At 39.1% G+C, this 21,558-nt stretch overlaps 1 protein-coding gene across 7 annotated transcripts in view; it reads right to left on the bottom strand.

Moving 5' to 3' along the window:
* Positions 1–21,558, bottom strand: part of NSD3 (nuclear receptor binding SET domain protein 3) — a 112,523-nt gene that overhangs the window by 52,903 nt on the left and 38,062 nt on the right. For 6 of the 7 annotated variants that reach the window (XM_059685367.1, XM_059685365.1, XM_059685369.1 and 3 more), the window contains 4 exons: positions 15,763–15,834; positions 14,927–15,089; positions 3,501–3,655; positions 918–1,433 (listed from right to left, as the gene is read on the bottom strand). In XM_059685367.1, the coding sequence (XP_059541350.1) occupies positions 918–1,433; positions 3,501–3,655; positions 14,927–15,089; positions 15,763–15,834 (906 nt within the window). The remainder of the gene's footprint in view (positions 1–917; positions 1,434–3,500; positions 3,656–14,926; positions 15,090–15,762; positions 15,835–21,558) is intronic. The other variant, XM_059685370.1, reaches the window with a different exon arrangement.

Genomic DNA, 21,558 nt, shown 5'->3' with positions numbered 1-21,558 from the left:
ATAAATCTTTCGAAAGAGTTTTAAAGTATTAAAACTAAAGTATAAGTACACTAAATGGAGGCCTGGAGCTGGCTGATAGAGACATTCAGTTCCAAGAAGCTATTTTCACCCCATACCCAAGCTATACCACAGTTAAAAAACTAACGTAAGTTCTGGTATTTCTCTAAAATACATCAGCTATCCCAAGCCAACGTGAGCTTAACAAAATTGCTGGTGCAACCAAACAGATTGCTTGCACCCAGCACCCAGCACCAGCCAGCACCTTTCTCTACCCTCTCCTTCCCCCAGGCACCTGCTCTCCACCTTTCTTTTTGCTAAGTTCCAAGGGCCCTTCTTTTGCCTCTGTAACTCGTTTCCTGAGCCCTTGAAGCCCACCTGATTCACCTTTTCTATCTCTGTGACTTTCCAAATGAAGTTTCTCCTATAATTTGCATTTCTTAGCTCTGAATTCTTTCTTTGCTGAACTTAAGTATTGAGATGTGCTGAACTGATTGATTAGTGGGTACAATTATTACAAAGGTTAATTCAGATAACAGACAAAATGATTTAATAAGAAGCACACTTTTTTCAACTAAGAAAATTTAACTATACAAACTTAAAAACAGGCAAATTGCCCAGTTTTTTTCCATGACTTTAGGGAGCTAGGCTAAATTTTGGCTGCACAGCTAAAGATTAATCAAGTTCAGATGGGGATAATACAAAAGATGGGGGAGGAGAACACAGTCTTTTTGCCTGTGTCTTTTTTGCCCCATGTGCAACAGAATAAACTGGCTGTACATTTCAAATGCAGTGGATATTTAAATTATGACCTGGTGTTGTGTCTTTTTTAAATGCCAAGGTTAACTACTTATTAAATACCATTTCCGGGGGGTGGGGGGGGACGGGGGACCATATAACGATATGAAAAAAGGAGGTACCTTTGTTGAATAAACAAACTGATCGATAAATTTCCCATCTCCTGTAGCATTCTGAAGAGCAAATACTTGTTCAATTTTCACAACTGGAGACATGTTGCACTTCTGCAAATCCAAGCTCCCTTTGTGCATTGTAATAGAAGCTGGTAACGATTTCCTGGCTGCTGCTGTTTTCCAGGCTATTTTAACAGGAGGTGGTTCTTCCTCTTCCACACTCGTGTGCCGCCTCTGGCTATGTCTCCGAATCTCAGTACTTGATAGTGAGGAGGCCACCTCACCTGTATTGGTCTGTTCTGGCTGAGTATTCAGCACTGATCTTGGTCTCCGGGGTTTTTTAACTTCCGCTTTGGAGGCAACATTCTTTTTCGCTTGGGATAAAGACTCCTCAGGCTGTTTATCAATATAGATAAAAGTATACTGTTCTATTCTTTCCTCTCGGGTCATTTTCAATGCTTTCTCTGCATGGGCAATGCCAATATCCCATTGAGCACGTTCTCTCTGTGGTCGGGGTTTCCGAATCTTTAAAGAGAGATATAGGCATTATTAGACACACTTCAAGCTAACAAGTGCACTTAAACCACAAGGTATTTCCCATGTGAGCCTGTCATCTTTCTAGGTATATATAAATATCTTCAGGTTCTCCAGTCAAATCAATGAAATGTTCTTACGTTATAACTTGGATAAATTGGTATTACTGTTGGATGACATGCAGGTCTACTCCCTTTTATAAATCCCCCTTTGGTGACCACTCTTCATAAAAAGTTAGTAGTAATTCCCCAGCGTGGCTCATGGTTGAGCATCGACCTATGAACCAAGAGGTTACGGTTAGATTCCTGGTCAGGGCACATGCTCAGGTTGCAGGCTCAATCCCCAGTAGGGGGGACATGCAGGAGGCAGCCATCTATGATTCCCTCTCATCAATGATGTTTCCATCTCTCCCTCTCCCTTACTCTCTGAAATCAAGTATTTATTTATTTATTTTTAAAAGAATGCTACCCCTACAGCTGCAGGGTGCTACAGAGATCACAAAAAAGCTAACAGGCCCAAACCGGTTTGGCTCACGTCGGCCTGCGGACTGAAAGGTCCCAGGTTCGACTCCGGTCAAGGGCATGTACCTGGGTTGCGGGCACATCCCCAGTAGGAGATGTGCAGGAGGCAGCTGATCGATGTTTCTCTCTCATCGATGTTTCTAACTCTCTATCTCTCTCCCTTCCTCTCTGTAAAAAATCAATAAAATATATTTTTTTAAATAAAAAATAAAAAAGCTAACAGGCACTTGAAGCCAGCATTTGAAGCTGTGCTGCTAGTTTTTAACAGTGCACACAGGGGCAGAATGGGGAGAGAAAGGAGAGAGCCCTGAGGAACAAATGTAAGTTGACAAGACATAGTAAAGCAGAAATGTATGAGAGAAAAAGTAAACCTGAATCAGAGTTTTCATAGGTATCTATGTCCAGGGTTGATTAAAAAAAAACACTTTGGTTTGGCAAGACAGGTAAGGAAACTCTAAATAGCCATGTGAGATGACCAAAGCAATTAAAAATTATCCAGGGGGTTAATTTCTGACCGAGATAGCCAGAAATTAGCTAAAAAACCATGAGATGTTATAGTGTATGTCAAACACTGATGTATAAATCTGTAAAATGTTAAGTGGGATAAAATTAATCAAAATCCTGTGATCAATTTTAGTTTTTAAAGTGTAAAAATATGACAAATTACTGAATCACAAGAGACCCACACTAAAATTAATTAGTTGAGTTTAAAAATCTCAACCAGCCCACCCAGTATGGCTCAGCAGTTGAGCATCAACCCAGGAACCAAGAGATCACTGGTTCGATTCCTGGTCAGGGCACATGCCCAGGCTGCAAGCTCGATCCTTGGTGGGGGGCATGCAGGAGGCAGTCGATTGATGATGTTTCTCTATGACTGATGTTTCTATCTATCTATCCCTCTCCTTTCCTCTCTAAAAATCAATGAAAAATATCTTTAAAAATATTTAAATATCTCAACCAGAGTATCACAAGTTTATGTCAAAATTCTAAAATATCTACCACCACATCAAACACGTTTCTTGGTTCATCACGTGTGACCTGAGTTGAACCAGTTAAGCTTTCTGTCTCGATTTCTTCATCTGTAGAAACAAGAATAATAGTATCTACCTCATTTAAATTTTATGAAGATTAAATACAAGCACTGCCTCTCTCACGATACGAAATATTTTTAAAACTTTATGTTCATAAAAATTTTGCTAAATAAGAATGAAGAACAAGTATGGAAAGATGTTAAAATAGGAAAAATAATAAAAATCCTTGGCAAAATCCATATTTCACTAGCATCTACTAGACTTATATATGTTAACTCAATTCAAAATAGAATCCAACATTATACTGAGTAGACAGGTCAAGTTTTTAATAGTACTATATCACTTACAAAACTATTTACATAGTAAGTTATTAAATTGGAATACAAGGAATGAAAAGAACAAGTCATTCTAACAACTGTCTGAATTCAAGTATTAAAAGTTCTACTAAATTATGAAGTCCTTTAAAAACTGTATTTGCTTGATAATGTTAACATGTTGTCAATTACCTTTTGTTTCTCAGAGTGATTGCTGGCTTGTTTGGTTGCCTCTGCCAGTAATTCTTCATATTGTTTATGACCTTTATACTCTCGTACCCGTTTTTCATGTACCCATGCCCTCTCTGGTTGGTTGCTAAAAAATTGGACGTGATATTCCCGGGCACCTGAAAGTAAAAATCCTTATTAACCATTTCAGAACATACGCATGCACATATACTTTGCAAAAAACATGAACCTAAGCTGGTTACCTAGTATTATTCCCATTAAAAGCTGTAGTTTTGCAACAGGAAATGTTCGCTTGACATGACAACTTAGCATACTTTCAATGGCAGTAGTTAAAACACATGTCAGTTCCTCAAACATCTTTCTGTAAAATCTTCACACACATTTCAAGCACATCCTTTTTTTCTTCTGTGCATACTAGAGGCCTGGTACACGAAATTCATGTATGCGTAGGGTCCCTAGGCCTGGCCGGTGGTCAGGGCCAATCTGTGGGTGGGCCCCACTGGCACTTGCTTTGGCTGGCCTGGCACCGCCCGCTTGCCAGCCCTGCTCCCAATGCCACCGCTGGTCACCTCCCTCTGTGGGGCAACCCGCAGGGCCCCCACTGGCACCAGCTTTGGCTGGCCTGGGGCCTGCAGGCTGGGGCCAGCTCCTGCATTGAGCGTCTGCCCCCTGGTGGTCAGTGCACGTCATAGCGACCAGTCATTTCACCATTCAGTGGATTTGCATATTAGGCTTTTATTATATTGGAGGATTTGTGCTGTTGGAGGCAACAAAGGAGGCCTACTCTCAGACACTGGCAGGCATATGTGCGGAGGGAGCCGGATGCCGGCATGGAGATTGCCCACCACCTCTGGGACGGAACGGCACCAGCGTTCTAGGTATCTAGTGGTGGCTTGGTAGGAGGGGGCCTCATGTTTATAAACATGCCAGCTGTACGGAAAATGCCTTCACATGGATGAAGATCCTGTTTGAGTTCAATTTATCTTATCTATAACTTAGATCAGCAATTTTCAACCTATGTGCTACAAAATTTTTTAAAGTGTGTAACTCGTCTTCCCTTAGATCATCAAATAAAAAATGACAAGAGTCAACACACACACACACACACACACACACAAATGAAAATTGTAGTTTTGGGCTGTCCAAAGATGTAATCCAATATTGACCAATTATACACCTAATAGTTATTACAAAAATCACCCCAAATGATTAAAATTAGTATATCAAGGTTTAAAAGAAAATCATAAATTCTGCTAATTATCAGATTTATGTTGGTTGCACAGTTTATTTTTACTTGCCTCAAAACTTTTTACAAACAAATCTGAGTTAGATAAATAAATTTTCCTTCAAAAAATGTATAACATCTTTTCCTGGACTTCTAAAAGCCAACTACTGGTCAAATTACTTTTCTAACTGTGTAAAAGTGTGGTATACAGACCTGGGGTTAAAATAGGAGAGGCTACTAAAACTCTTCCAGGGATCCTGTGAGGTCAAACTATCTTCATAAAAATACTGAGAAGTTACCTATCTTTTTACTATGCTGACATTTGCATCTATATTGCAAAAGCAATGGCAGATAAGAGTGCTGGCATCTTAGCACAAATAGAGGCAATGAGTGACACCAAACTAGTATCATATTCTTCATAGCCATATACTGGCAGTTGAAAAAAAAAAGCAAGATTTACTTCATGTCCTTCATGAAGCAGTAAAAATGATTAATTTCATTAAATCTCAATACCTATCTTTTTAATATTATGTGTGATGAAATGGGAAGAAGGCATAAAGCATTTTTTATATATATGACAATTATCTAGAGGAAAAGTACTTGTATGATTGTTTGAGTTGCTGCAAGGTGAACTAGCCACTTTTACACAGAATAACCTTTTTACTTGAAAGAATGACTAACAGAAGAAATATGGTTATTTGAACTTGAACATCTGGCAGATATTTCTTCAAAAATGAAAAAAAGCAAGTTTGTCACTTCAAGGAAAGTGGACATTTGTTGGCCATAATAAAATGTGGTCTTTCAAGTAAAAAGTAAACTTTTGAAAAAATTCTGCCACTAATTAGTTTTCCAACTTTCCAATAATCAAATAATTTTCTGATGAAATAAAAATATCTGATGTTAACTAATGTGATTTTTAAAAATATATATATATTATTGATTTTTTACAGAGAGGAAGGGAGAGGGATAGAGAGCAAGAAACATCGATGAGAGAGAAACATGGACCAGCTGCCTCCTACGCACCTCCTACTGGGGATGTGCCAGCAACCAAGGTACATGCCCTTGACCGGAATCGAACCTGGGACCTTTCAGTCTGCAGACCGACACTCTATCCACTCAGCCAAACCGGCTAGAGCCTAATGTGATTTTAAAAAATATCTATAAAGAAATGTGTCAACATTTGAAAGGCGTGTATGACTTAGTTAACCAATATTTTTAAATGGCCAATCTATATATAATGTTACAAAATCATGAAAGGTTAAAGATCCATTCAAAGTGCAAGACAGAACCAATGGGTTTTAATGTAACAAAGTACAAAAAGTTTATCAATATGATTTCAAATTCCATACTGTAATTAACACACCATCTGTTGCGTTTTGGTGTAAAAACAAAGAAATATATCCACAATTATATGAAAAGGCTACTAAACAATAAACTACTCTTCCATTTACATGTACATATCTGTGTGAGGCCAAATTAACTTTAAATACTTCAACCGAAACAAGAAGTCAGAACAGCTGAATAAAGAAGCAGATACAAAAATCTAGTGTCTTCACTTAAGTCAGACATTAAAGAGATTTATAAAAATGTAAAACAGCCCTGGTCTGGTGGCTCAGTTGCCTAGAGCATTGTCCCATACTACCAAAATGTTACAGGTTCCCAGGCAGAGCACATACTTACGTTGCTGGTTTGATCCCTGTCCGGGGCATGTATGGGAGTCAACTGATGGATATTTCGATCTCATATTTTTCTCCTTCCCTCTCCCCCCACTCCCTCCCCTTTTTCTCTCTCAAATCAATAAACATCCTCATGTGAGGATTTTTTAAAAAGTAAAAATAACATTCTTCTCATTAATTTGTTTGTGAAAACAGTTATTTTTCATCAAAACACAGTAACATATAGTGAGTTCTTCTAAAATAAATTAGTAAACACTTAAAACTTTTCTCAGCTTTAATTTCTAAAGTAAAATAAATAGTAATAGATATAACCCAATATAAACAAAGCTTCTTGGAGTCCTCAAATTTTAAGAATAAAAGGGACCCTAGGACCAAAACATCTGAGAAGAGTTGCTGCAGAGTAGTGCTACTCCGAAAATGTGGTTACCAGAATAAGCCAGTCTGTGACAAAATAAGCACAAAAGTTAAAAGTGGGCATCTAGAACCTATGATAATTTGACATTGCTGTGGCACATAATTAGGTCTGTATTTTTTGGAGAAGGAGGCCTATCATTTCTCTAATAGTTAATTTTAACGTATTTGATAGAAATATTGGTCGATGGTAGACTAGAAATGAAAAACAACAACAACAAAAAAACTAGTCCTTTACCAAACACAGTTTGAAAAACACTATTCTAGAGAAATTCTCAGGTCAACTGAGAAACATAGAAACTGATCTTTTTGGGGAATCCAAGATAATTCAGGTAGAAAGAGAGAAACAACAAGCAGATCCTGACTAGAAAAATGTAGGTATTATGCCTAAATTGAACTAAGTTATCTGAAATCTATTAAACCTTAGATTTGAAGAATTTTAATTTTATTAGACATTAAACAGATTATATAAGGAATTTTGAAACCAAATTAAAATTTTATATGAAAAATAGCCTCTAAGAGAAAACATACACACAATTCGGATTTCCGTATCTTTTAATCTGAGAAAGAAGAGTGACACACAGATTCTATTATAATTAATCAAAGAAGGTTTATCAAAAGTCCAAAGGTATTGAGGGACAAAAACAGAAATATAACCTAAACCAGGGATGGGCAACCCCTGGAACACGTGCCAAACATGGCACACCAGTAACTTTTGCTGGCATGCGAAACCCTCTCTTATAATCTTCCATTTACAATTTTTTTCCTTAATATCGACTTTATTTTTCAGATAAATTCAGTGTAGGTGCATCTTAGATAAATAAATAATTTTACATAACAAGTTATCTTAAAGACCATAGACATGGATTGACGAGAGAAGGGAAGAGCAATTTCTATGCCTCGGCCTTAACTCTCCCTGCCTTCCTAGATCCGACCAGTGTTTTGGTTTCATCCACATACGCTTGTGAATCTTTGTTCTCAGTGATGAATTTTGTTAAGTCTCATAATTGTAGTAGCCTGACGGATGAAAGTAGTAGTTCGTGCATAACTCTGAAGGTCACAAAATATAAACCTGATGTAAAATCTCTGTCATCAGTGATGCAGCAGCAAAAGTCCCATTGATAATATCAAACAGACTCATGAAGTTTTCTGTCGGACTATCAGTGTACATGTATACATTAAAAAATAAATGTATTTTTCATCATCATATACTGTGTTGTCGTTCGAATAAATTTTATTATTTCTTCAAGATTTTTCACATACATACACCTTAAGCGATATCAAGTAGGTGTAACATGTTATCAAAAAATTAGGGTTGGCACGCAGAAGAATTTTTGAGTCAGAGATTTTGCTGGTTTTTGCACGCACTCACAAAATGGTTGCCCACCCTTGACCTAAACTAATAGGTGAGTCTGAAGGATAGGGTGATGAGTTACAGGGTTGAAAGATCATAGGACATAATCTGTTTCCAAGATTCAGAATTATTTATTCAGAAGCAAACAGACAATCCCAAAGGACTTGATAGTCAAAAACTAAAACTAATATATAACCCAAACTCATTTTACTCTTTATTTTCAACTTTTTCATCAATTAAATAATTTACTATGGATGAAAAAAATGAAACTATGTGCCTCTTTGTTAGTACTTTGCTTCCTGCTGTCTGGAAAACCATAAAATAAAAGTGTAAAACTGAAAGACCTGAAAGATTGAGAAATAAGCATTTCTCTCTCTGAATAACGGACTAAATTTTCCAATAGAAAAATGTTGAGGAAATGTTTTTATCTTATTTTTTTTTAAATATATTTTATTTATTTTTTACAGAGAGGAAGGGAAAGAGATAGAGAGTTAGAAACATCGATGAGAGAGAAACATCGATCAGCTGCCTCCTGCACATCTCCTACTGGAGATGTGCCCGCAACCCAGGTACATGCCCTTGACCGGAATCGAACCTGGGACCTTCCAGTCCACAAGTTGACGCTCTATCCACTGAGCCAAACCGGTTTTGGCAAGGAAATGTTTTTATATAAGAAAAATAATATAAAGGTAAAACCATCCAGTTTTAAACTTAAAAAATATATTATGATCAAAAGTTACAATGGGTATAATGTGATACCATTTAAAACTCAATAAAAATGTTTATTTTCATATCTATTAACTACACTTACACTATGCAGAGAAAAAGAATTACTCTCAAACTCTTAATAGTACTTACATATCTGGAGGACAAACTATGGACACCTCTTACTTCTGACCATATATATTTTTGTATTGTTATAAAGAGAAAAAGCATTTTATTTTTAAATTTAAAATGAGACCTAGTCGAAACCGGTTTGGCTCAGTGGATAGAGCGTCGGCCTGCAGACTGAAGGGTCCCGGGTTCGATTCCGGTCAAGGGCATGTACCTGGGTTGCGGGCACATCCCCAGTGGGAGATGTGCAGGAGGCAGCTGATCGATGTTTCTCTCTCATGAATGTTTCTAACTCTCTATCTCTCTCCCTTTTTCTCTGTAAAAAATCAATAAAATATATTTTAAAAAAATAAAATAAAATAAAATAAAATGAGACCTAAACAATGAAATACAACTTATTAAATAGACATGTGATCCAAACATCTTTTTTTTTTAAATTAACTTTTATTATTATTACTACCAGTGGCCTGGTGCACGAAATTCATGCACATTAAAAGGGGATTAGAGGAAATATTTTAATTTTGCTTTTTCTATAATAGAAGTGTCAGAGATGAAAAAAAATTAGTAAAATGTATATGAAAATCTTCCTCCTGTCAGAATCTGGGGTGCGCTGTGGGACCCAGAGTTAAGTCCCCGCCCACCCACGGTGCCTCAAAATCACGCAAGACCCAGACCCAGCTGGCCCCACACCCATTGGGTGAGATCGAGACCCAGCCAGCCCCACCCTTGTCAAGCCCCGCCAGGTGCGAGGGTGCAGCCTCAGGGCCCCCGTCAAGCCCTGCCGGGCCAGGGGTGCGGCCTGAGGTCACCTGGTGCCAGGGTGGGGTGTGTGGCTTAAGGTCCCCCGGCCCAGCACCAGGATGGGGGGCACACCTTGAGGTTCCCTGTTAAGCCCCACCAGGCGGGTGGTGCAGCCTGAGGTCCCATGTCAAGCCCCATTGGGCAGGGGGTGTGGCCTTAGTCCCCTGGCCTGGTGTCGGGGTAGGGGGCGTGGCCTGATGTCCCTTGGTCCGGCACCAGGGGTGGGGCTGGGGGGTGCAGCCTGAGGTCCCCTGTCAAGCCCCACCGGGCTGGGGGCGCAGCCTCAGGTTCCCTGCCCTGGCCCAGTGCCACGCAGCCTGAGGTCCCTGCTGATTGCTCCTTAAGGCTCATTACGGGAACTCGGCCTCCCCTGTGGGTGCAGCCATCTTATGTTATGAAAACCCTGCCTCTGCTGTGGGCGCTGCCATCTTTGTGATGGCATGATGGTCAATTTGCATATTCCCTCTTTATTAGATAGGATTTGAATATATTTTTATTGATTTCAGAGAGGAAGGGAGAGGGAGAGATAGATGAGAGAGATAATACTGAGGGAGAATTACTGATCAGCCGCCTCCTGCATGAGCCCGCAACCTGGGCATGTACCCTTGACCAGAATCAAACCCAGGACCCTTCAGTCCACAGGCCGACACTCTATCCACTGAGCCAAACCAGCTAGGGCCAAACATCTTTCAACAAGCTCCTGCAAAGAATTTTAAGGGTGAAATTTTATGTAAGAAAACCTTTAAGAATACACTTTCAATGGTAAGAATCTGACTAATAATAATATAGAAACCAATGATTACTATATAAAATCAAGGCAAATTTTAAAGCAGTTTAGATAATAAGCAACACAAAATGCTTCACAGGCATCATGTGTGCTACATAACAAGATTAAGTTTTATGCTGTGTTTTTTGATTTTCAGAAAACTACTTCATTTAAACCTGTACAGCACAGCCATACAATAGAATGTTATCAACACTAATAAAAGAGAAAAATGGTAATTGGCGTACGAGCTACCCTTTTCATCGGCTAATCAGGGCTATATGCAAATTAACTGCCAACTGAGATGGCAGTTAACTGCCAACAAGATGGCGGCTAATTTGCATATGTAGGCACAATGCAGGGAGGCCAAAGGGAAAGCAGGAAGAAGCCCTGCCCCCCAGCCATGATCGGAGAATCAGGTGCCTTTCCGCCCTGGCCAGTGATAGCAGGAAGTAGGGGTGGAGCCAGTGATGGGAGCTGGGCACGGTCGAAGCTGGCAGTCCCAGGAGCTAGGGGTCCCTTGCCTGGGCCTAAAGCGAAGCCCACGATCGTGGGGCCGCTGCAGCTGCGGGTCCCCGCTGCCCGGGCCGAACGCCTAGGCCAGAGGCATCAGGCCTGGGCAAGGGGCCGATCCTGCGATTGGAGGGTGATGGGGGTCAACGCCTGAGGGCTCCCAGTATGTGAGAGGGGGCAGGCTGGGCTGAGGGACACTCCCCCCCCACACACACCCAGTGCACGGGGATCAGCGGAGCCGCGAGGCCTCCCGGCACCGGCATCAGTGTGACAGGGGGCAGTGCCCAAACCCCCTGAACCCCCTGCGGCTCTGTGTGCGACAGGGGGCGGGGCCACAACCTCCCTATCCGCCCTGCTCTGTTCGGGACAGGGGAAGGCGCCCCAACCCCCTGATCAGCCCTGCTCTGTGCCTGATAGGGGGGAGCTCCCCAACCCCCTGATGGCTCTGCGGCTCTGTGTGTGACAGGGTGCAGTGCCCCAACCCCCTGATCGGCCCTGCTGTGTGTGACAGGGTGTGGTGCCCCAACCCCCTCCCCCCCGCCCCCCCTCAACGGGTCCTGCTCTGTGTGTGACGGGGTAGAGCCATAACCTCCCCTTCGGCCCTGCCCTGAGTGTGAGAGTGGCGGCGCCCCAACCCCTCTGATGGGCTCTGCTCTGTGAGTGACAGGGGCCAGTGCCCCAACCCCCTCATTGGCCCTGCTCTGTGCGTGACAGGGGGTTGCGCCGCAACCTCCCCATCGACCCTGCTTTGAGTGTGACAGGGGGCGGTGCCCCAACCCCCCAATCGGCCCTACCCTGAGCGTGACTGAGGGTGGCATCGCAACCTCCTGATTCTCCCTGCTCTGTGCATGACATGGGGCGGTGCCCCAACTCCCCAAATGGCCCTGCTCTGAGCCCGACCAGGGGCTGCACCTAGGGATTGGGTCTGCCCTCTGCCACCCGGGAGCAGGTCTAAGCCAGCAGGTCGTTATCTCCCGAGGGGTCCCAGACTGGGAGAGGGCACAGGCCGGGCTGAGGGACCCCCCCTCCCTCCCCAAGTGCACAAATTTTTGTGCACCGGGCCTCTAGTTTTGCTATAAAAAGGAATGAAGTACTAAAACACACCACAACACAGATAAACCTCTAAAACATGATGCTAAGTCAGCGGTTCTCAACCTGTGGGTGGTGACCCCTTTGGGGGTCAAACGACCCTTTCACAGGGGTCGTCTAAGACCATCGGAAAACATATATAATTACATATTGTTTTTGTGATTAATCACTATGCTTTAATTATGTTCAATTTGTAACAATGAAAATACATCCTGCATATCAGATATTTACATTACGATTCATAACAGTAGCAAAATTACAGTTATGAAGTAGCAACGAAAATAATTTTATGGTTGGGGGTCACCACAACATGAGGAACTGTATTAAAGGGTCTCGGCATTAGGAAGGTTGAGAACCACTGTGCTAAGTGAAAGAACCCAGACACAGAAGATTACATAGTGTATATGAAACGTCCAAAAAAGGCAAATCTATAGCAGTAGGAAGTAATTAGTGGCTGCTTAGGGAACAAGGGAGGGAATGGGTAGTGACTGCTAAGAGATATGGGATTTCTTTTTGGTTGATCAAAATGTTCTAAAATTAGATAGTGGTGGTGGCCACAAAACTCTATAATTATACTCAAATCACTGAATTGCACACTTTAAAAGGGTGAATCTTATAGTAGGTAAATCATAGCTCAAGAAAGCTTATTATTTAAAATACTACTGAAGAAAAAAATAAAATTTGAAATATAATCAGAATAGATATTTTTAAAACCTAAATTCTGAGATTTCTGGTTGCCACAAATAATACAAACAAAATAAGTTTTTCCTCCACTTGAAGACTGCTCAGGAGGTACCAGACCAGACTAGATTAATTCATAAAACTAAATTTAAATATGTCCTTTGAAATATAGATGAGGCATAAACTGTGCTTTCATTTGCATCCTATAAAAAGGTGAAATTAGCAGGTTCTCATACAGTAATTAAATGTGAAGGTCTTTATATAACCTCAAAAGGATGCTTTTCTAAGGGGAGAGAACTGAAGAGTCACAAATCTCACATACTATATCTTAGAATCCTCTGGAGGCACAGATATAGACAGGCATTTATTTAATTAAGAAGACTTGCCAAACCGGTTTGGCTCAGTGGATAGAGCGTCGGCCTGCGGACTGAAAGGTCCCAGGTTCGATTCCGGTCAAGGGCATGTACCTTGGTTGCGGGCACATCCCCAGTAGGGGGTGTGCAGGAGGCAGCTGGTCGATGTTTCTCTCTCATTGATGTTTCTGACTCTCTATCCCTCTCCCTTCCTCTCTGTAAAAAATCAATAAAATATATTAAAAAAAAAAAAAGAAGACTTGGCCCTCTTGGAAAATACTTGTTTCTTTAATCTCCCTCATAGAATCAGTTACAGATTATTAAATCTGCAGAGATTACTAGTCCAACACCCTTTTCATATAAATGATGGTACTAGAGGAGAGGGTATACAAAAAGATTTGAGACTCTATTAACTTATCTGAAATGTAAGAATAACAATGGTATGTACTTTATAATGCTGCTGCTAAGAGGACTGCATAAGAAAATATACAAGAGAACTGTTTTAACATAGTATCTTACACAGAAGTAGATGTTCAACAATTTTTTTCTTGCTCCTGCCCTACTGATGCTTTCAGTTACCCCAACCTTTAATAGGCAGGTTATAATGACGAGATGACTGCCTTCCTTACCAGGGCAGATTCCTGGATGTGCAACACAAGAGTTACAAATTGGTTGATTCTGTCACAAATCTGACTCACCAAACTTAGACTCAGACACTTTTTCTCCTCAGAACAGTGAACAGGTCTCTGGCTACTACACAAGTCTATTCCAAATGCCATCAGTAACCTAATCTACGTTTTTTGGTCAAATCTGGGAGCAGGAGTTGAGAAAAGTTAGAACACACCTTTTCTTAATATTTAATATTCCTAAGGTAGGATTTGATGCTACATAGCTAAATTCAAGCTATACTTCTATGTCATATTGAATTTATAAGAATATCTCAGTAAATGTAGATTCAAAAATGGAGTGGAGGAAGAAAAATAATCCTGCAAAATTTATCAGGATGAAAAACACTTATCTGGCTAAAAATGCCTATTAAAGCTCATGTAAGACATCTTATAGTTATCCATCTGCTTTCTTTTAGAATTCATATGAAAGGTCAGATTAAGGTCTTTTTAAAAAAAAATGTGAAAGAAATTATAAAACAAATATTCCTTGTGAGAAAGAAATTATAAAAATTTCTTTCTTCATATTTAACACTAGAGGCCCGGTGCATGAAATTCATGCACGGAGGGTGGGGGTGTGTGTGTGGGGGGGTTCCCTCAGCCCAGCCTGCACCCTCTCGCAATCCGGGACCACTGGCTCCTAATCGCTCACCTACCTGCCTGCCTGCCTCATTGCCCCTAACCACTCACCTGCCTGCCTGATCATCCCTAACTGCCTCTGCCTTGGCCCCTGCCACAGTGGCTTCGTTTGGAATGACGTCAGGAAGGTCGTTTGGCTGTCCAGTCTAATTAGCATATTACACTTTTATTATTATAGATTCCTAAGGTAGAGCCTCTATAACTGATATAGTCCTTTTAAGAGAAAACAAGGACTGTATCAGTTATAGAGGTTCTGCCAGTTAAAATGTCCATAAGTGTTTCACTGGTTAAATACTGATGTAGATGTGCATATTTTGATGTCAGATCATATGTCATGTGTGTATTCTTACATTCAAATACAACATTTAAGATTCACTTTTTCCTTTCCAACCTTTTACTTAATATCTATTTACACCATTTCTTACCTCTTGTGTTAATTTTGGTATGAACCTCAAGCTGGGGATCGCTTGAAACCATACAAGGCCACCAAGGATAGGTTCCCACCTTCGACCAAACAAGATCGCCAACCTGGAACTTAATGCCAGCGGACACCTCTGTTGTTGGAACAGAAGATAATATTGGCTGAACCTGTAGAAAAAGGTCATAAAACTACATCAGCAGAGAAATTTTGAAGAAGAAACTATGCAAAGTACATTTAACATGCTCTCCGTGTAGAATTATCTTCAATTATACTTTTATCTGATACCTGCTATCCATAACTAACAAAGGGAAGAGAGGAGAAAAATAATAAGCCCAACTCCAAATATTAAAAATAGGATTGATGATTTCTATTACCACATTATAAGGTATCTTGAGAATTCACATAATCTATTAAAAAGTGGTTATAATTTTGGAAAGGAAAATAATTCACTGGAAATATCTTCCTTTTAAACCAGTTATAAGATTTATTTCAGTATAACTTCTAAAATAGTCCATATAATGTGTTAAATGTGTTGTAATCTAATCATTCTATTTTGAGCTTCTATTTTTTTTTAATATATTTTATTGATTTTTTACAGAGAGGAAGGGAGAGAGACAGAGAGTTAGAAACATCGATGAGAGAGAAACATCGATCAGCTGCCTCTTGCACATCTCCTACTGGGGACATGCTCGCAACCCAGGTACATGCCCTTGACCGGAATTGAACCTGGGACCTTTTAGTCCGCAGGCCGATGCTCTATCCACTGAGCCAAACCGGTTTCGGCTATTTTCACCTTCTTATGCCATATTTGATTAGACAGTATTCAATAAAGTAACTCACCAAGGTTTCCTCTTTTAGTACCGGTTCTTCTCTTGGTTTTTCAGAAACAGGATCAACCCTCTCATTTGGTCTCTACATGAAAAGGTATAGGGAAAAAGAATAAAATGGTAAACCAAAGAATAGTGATACACACATACACACACACACACACACACACACACAATCAAAGAAAACTAAATATAGCAAAGAGAATAAAGGACACTTATTAACTGGATAATGTAAAGAGTAAGAATACAACTTATGCAGTACTTAATGCTATGTCTTAACAGTCATTTTCTATTCTATGCCATAGCTATACCTCCCATCTATTTTATTACTTTTAAAACTGAATTTCTTAATTTGCTTGTTTTGGTGTTTGTTTGTTTTTTAAACCTAGCAGGGAGCAAAAAAATGAGCACTCTGAAATTGCTAAGATGTAGCTTGGATTTTTTTCTGAAGAGCAATTTGGCAAAAATGTATGAAAAGCATTAAATTTTCAGACTCTGACCCAGCAAATCCACTTCTAAAAACATATATTGAAAAAGCATATAAAGAGAAAAAGAAGGGAGAGAAAAAGAAGATATACACACCAGTGCATTTGTGAAAGTGAGCATTAGAAACAGTCTAGATGTTCAAAATGTAGAGTTTGTTAAATTAATTGTGGTATAACTAGACAGAAAATAATATAAATACATTTTAATATGACATGAGAAAATAAAAACATAATGCTACTTAAAAAGAGCAAATTGCAAAGCAGTTTGTATAGTATGATTCCAACCTTGGAAAAATAATTTTTATGTGCACAGAAAAAAAAAGACTAGAAGGATACCACCACATGGTGGAATAAGTGACTTTTTGTGTGTGTGCGTTTCTGTATTTGTCAAACTGTCTATAATAACAAACATCGCGTTGCTTTTCTAATAACAAAACCCACAAATCTGTTACTTAAAAATGAATTTCTACAATCCTTGGGGAGGTAATTTAAAAGTATCTATCAAAATTCAAATTATGTACACTCTTTAATCTCCTATATTTTAGGAACCTATTCTACAGAAATACAAAAAATGAGAAAAATCTAAGCAGAGGGATGGTAACTATAGAAGTGTATCATGTCAGTAATCTACGTGTCTACCAACATCTTCCTACTTTTTATCTGATACATTGTACACCAAATTGATAAAAGCAGTTATCTTTGGGAAATAAGATTAGGAAAACATGAGGGAAGAGCTATACTTTTTTTTTTTTTTAAATATATTTTATTGATTTTTACAGAGAAGAAGGGAGAGGGATAGAGAGTTAGAAACATCAATGAGAGAGAAACATCGATCAGCTGCCTCCTGCACACCCCCTACTGGGGATGTGCCTGCAACCAAGGTACGTGCCCTTGACCGGAATCGAACCTGGAACCCTTCAGTCCGCAGGTCGACGCTCTATCCATTGAGCCAAACCGGTTAGGGCAAGAGCTATACTTTTGTATTATCTGCATTTTCTGTAAAAAAGCAAATTACTTTTGTAATGTAAATTTTAAAAAAAATGTCTCACTTGTCAAAGAACAAAATTTAGTTTAGATGGCTTAGAAAGAGGAATATATCCATCAAATAAGGTCTTAATTCCATTAAAAAATATAGCTAATTTTATTTTTTTATTTTCACCCAAGGATATATTTATTGATTTTTAGAGAGACAAAGGGAGGGTGAGAGAAAGAGAGAGAGAGAAAGAGAGAGCGAGAGAGCGAGAGAAAGACATCGATGTAAGAGAGAAACATTGACTGGTGACCTCCTGTATTCGCCCTGACTGGGGATTGGACCCACAACCTTTTGGTGTATGGGATGATGCTCCAACCAACTGAGCCACCTAACCAGGGCAAAAAAATATGGCTAATTTTAGAAGCTACTCAAAATTCTCATTCAATTAATTAAAGACATTTAAAACACTACTGTAGTCCTAATCGGTTTGGCTCAGTGGACAGAGCGTCGGCCTGCGGACTGAAAGGTCCCAGGTTCTATCCTGGTCAAGGGCATGTACCTTGGTTGCGGGCACATCCCCAGTAGGAGGTGTGCAGGAGGCAGCTGATTGATGTTTCTCTCATCGATGTTTCTAACTCTCTATCCCTCTCCCTTCCTCTCTGTAAAAAATCAATAAAATAAAAAAACAAAAAGAAACAAAACACTGTTGTAAAAACAAAGTTTTATTAAATAAAGCTAATTGTAGAAAGATTTTTAATTGGTAGGAAATTATAAGCTAGACTAATATATCCCCAATCCCATGTATTAATTGTTCATTCAATAGTGCGCACAACTTTCCAGGAACTGTTCTAGAAGTTTGGTATACAATAGTGAAATAGATTGTGATCCCTGACCTAATAGAACTCTACAGTTGTGTAGGATAGACATTAACCAAACAAAAACACAAGCAATATACTAATACAATGTAAATGTATGAAGAAAAACAATGATGTGTGGGTGTGTAGGGCAGTGTAAGGAGTTGGATGTGGGTGTGTATATCTTTAGATACAAAGCTCAGGAAAGGCCTCAGAAAGTAAATTACAATCTGAAAATCAAAGGAAGAGGAGTTACGTCTAGTAGAAAGTGGGGGAAAGACCATCCCAAAAAGAAGTGGCATATGTGAGGTCCCTGAGGTTAAAAAACAAAGGCAGAAATTTTAAGAAGGCCATTACAACTGACTTAACTGCCCCAAAGAGGAGAGAGGATACAAGATGAAAGTAGAGATGCAGGCTACATTACAAGGGCCTTGTAAGCCATGTTCAAATGTTTTATCATCAGTGTAGTGAAAAACCACTGAAGAGGATTAGGTAGAGAAGTAACATGCCAATTTGTTTTTAAAAGATCATGTTAGCAGTTATATGGAGAATATTTTGGAAGGAAGAGGAGAAGCAAAATGATTAATAGGAGGTTAAGAAAAATAATGGAAATGGCCCAGGTGAAAGAAGGTACTAGCAACTTGTTGATGGCACAAAATTAGCTCCATCAGATGCATTTGTGGTAGTCCCCAAAATATCTAATATAATAGGACACACTCAACTGAGCAAGGAAAAAAATATCTATGTCCAAAAGAAAAAAACATTTTTCCTGATCACTGTGTACTAATAAAGCAGTTGAGAAATGCTGTTCACACTTGCACAGGCCCATTAGGTAGCGTCATTTCAGTCTACAGGTGTAGCTTACACCTTAACCTCGGTTTCTCCTTCTCAAGCTACAGCAGGAACACAGGGCCACTTACGAAGCAAAAATGTAGTCAAGAAAGTGAGTCATCCTCCCCACATTTAATCTTCATGATGTTTGGGTGTAAGGAATCTCTATAACTCTTTCTGAGGGCAGATAGGTAAGGAGTAACTAATCTTTGCCAAACAACAGAATCTTACTATTGTAAGAACTGGTCTGAACCCCATTAGCTTTTTTCCCTTTCTGGATTAAAGACAGAATTTCCTTCAAAACTTTTAAATTACTCAAATGTCTTATCTTTATTTAATTTTTTGTTTTGTTCTAAATTATTCGTGTTTCCTTCAGGCTGGCTTGAAATACTGTTAAAATCACTTTCCTAGAATTGATTTTTTTTTTTTTTTTTTTTTTGCGCAGTCATTTTAAAAGAAAACAAATGGCAAGGGAGAGAAAGAGAACCAAGAAGATTTATTCCAGCTTTCAAAACCATATAACTAAAAGAAGGAAAAAGAAGTCAAATAAAGATGCTGCAATGATAGAAAAGGAATACTAGGAATACTCTGCACATACATTGGAAAATGTGCTAATGCATGAGCAAAATAGAATTATCTAGGTGGTATTTAGAGATCTCCAATGAGCTCAAAAGAAAGGTAAAAGGATAAACCAAGAGATAGCATAGTAACACAAAAGTTAATTAAGGAGAGAAGTTTTTAAGACAAAATGGTCAACAGAAATCAAACATTTAAATTCAAGAAAAAATAAGGAGCCAGAAAATGTCAACAAATAAAATCCACTTTCTTTAGTTGTTCAAAGGATAGATAAGCTTAAGAGTAATTAAAATCAAGTAAGGGCAGAAAATACCGTTTTGGTACTAAATTTATGACTTTATGTATATACCACTTTTCATATTTTAGTTGATTCCACATGGAAAGATCTCTATTCCAGGAAAGAATCACAGGAAGTTTCTTAAACAGGAAAAAAATGTTAAGAGAGCAGCTGAAACAAAATTACATTATTCTAAATACCCCTCTTTAAAAATTTGGTCTACTACTTTTATTCAAACCCAAGCAATTTATTAATATGAATAATATGCATCAAATTTGGCAGAATTCAAAACCCTTAATAATTTTCAAAACATTAAGCAAAATCCCATTATCTAAAAGAACCAAAAACTTACATCAATATTTTAAGGTGAAAAGAAAAATTTTAAAAATATTTGTACTGATTTTTAGAGAGAGGAAGGGAGAGGGAGAGAGAGAAACATCTGATGTGAGAAAGATTGATTGGCTGCCTTCTGTAGACCCTCCCACTGGGGATCCAGCAGCAACCCACACATGTGCCCTGACCTAGAATTGAACCAGCAACTTTTTGGTGCACAGGATGACGCCCAACCAACTGAACCACTCTGGCCAAGGCGAAAAGAAAAGTTTAAAGGCAAAATAAATTGTCCATTTTTTAATTTTCTGAATAACTGCTTAAGTTCATAATCTTAAAAACTAAAAAATATGTACAAAAAGAACATTTTACATGTGAACAGGTTCTAAGAATTTTAAGACCTAATACTCTGAGGCTAGAAAACTAAATATAACCCCTAACGTAGTGCTAATGGGACTGAATCAGCTCTTTGGCTTTTTATAAGTAAAAATGGCAAGCCAAAAGTTAATGAGACTAGCATTAGTGGATAAGCCCAGAGATGCTGGTGGAAGACCAATGTTTGAACAGGGCCTTCACTCACATGCCTGAGGCATTACACCTGCTGAGGAGGAAGAAATGCAGAAACACTTCCACATGTTTCTAATTTGGTGGGAGTAAAAACAGCTAAAGCAGCTTTAAAAAAATATACAACTTCAATAGTGATCTGAGGTCCCCTGCTGCCTAGATGTTTGGACATTTTTTTCATTGTTGAGAAGATATACTTAGGTTGTTCTAAATAACAGCCACTCTTTAGAAGGCCAAACAGCTCAGAATTGGTAGGAAATACTTGTAGATCAAATACTAATAAACAAGAAAAAGTGAAATCTTAAAGTGAGATTTTGTTTGCTCAAAAAAGAACCTATGAGTATATATCAGCTTGAGGAAAAACATTCCAAACTTTTCCTGCAGGCACACAGTTCTCATTATGCTTCCCTAAGGTACTGGGGGAAGGGAACTGTCCAGTGGAGTCAGCACTTTTACTGGGGCTTTGCTTTCACTCCTAAGCCCTTTATAATGCTAAACACCCAAGGTTTGGACCCCTAGTGACAATCAGGAGGCACAAAGGTGTCAAAAACTAAAACATTTTTTAAAACTGTCCTGAATGAAGCAAAACAGATGTTCTAGTTAAGGAAATGCCATTAAAAAACATAAGTTTACAAAACATTAATTTGTGCGCATCAGTAGCTATCTATAGAGCTTAGCAAAAGCATGATACCAACAACAAGCAAGAGCGAGCCTTGGGAGCTTTAGCTTTAAAGTTCTACTGTCAGAATAAAGTACAATTTTTATGGCACCCACTTCTTTTTTTCAAAAAAAAACTTATTTTCTTGATTTTAGAGAGGAAAGGAGAGGGAGAAAGAGATAGAAACATCAATGGTAAGAGAGAATCATTGATTGGCTGCCTCCTGCACACCCCCCACTGGGGAGCAAGCCTGCAATCCAG

Source organism: Myotis daubentonii, chromosome 2, assembly GCF_963259705.1.
Source record: "Myotis daubentonii chromosome 2, mMyoDau2.1, whole genome shotgun sequence".
Lineage (NCBI taxonomy): Eukaryota > Metazoa > Chordata > Mammalia > Chiroptera > Vespertilionidae > Myotis > Myotis daubentonii.
This window is presented reverse-complemented; position numbering and strand designations above follow the sequence as displayed.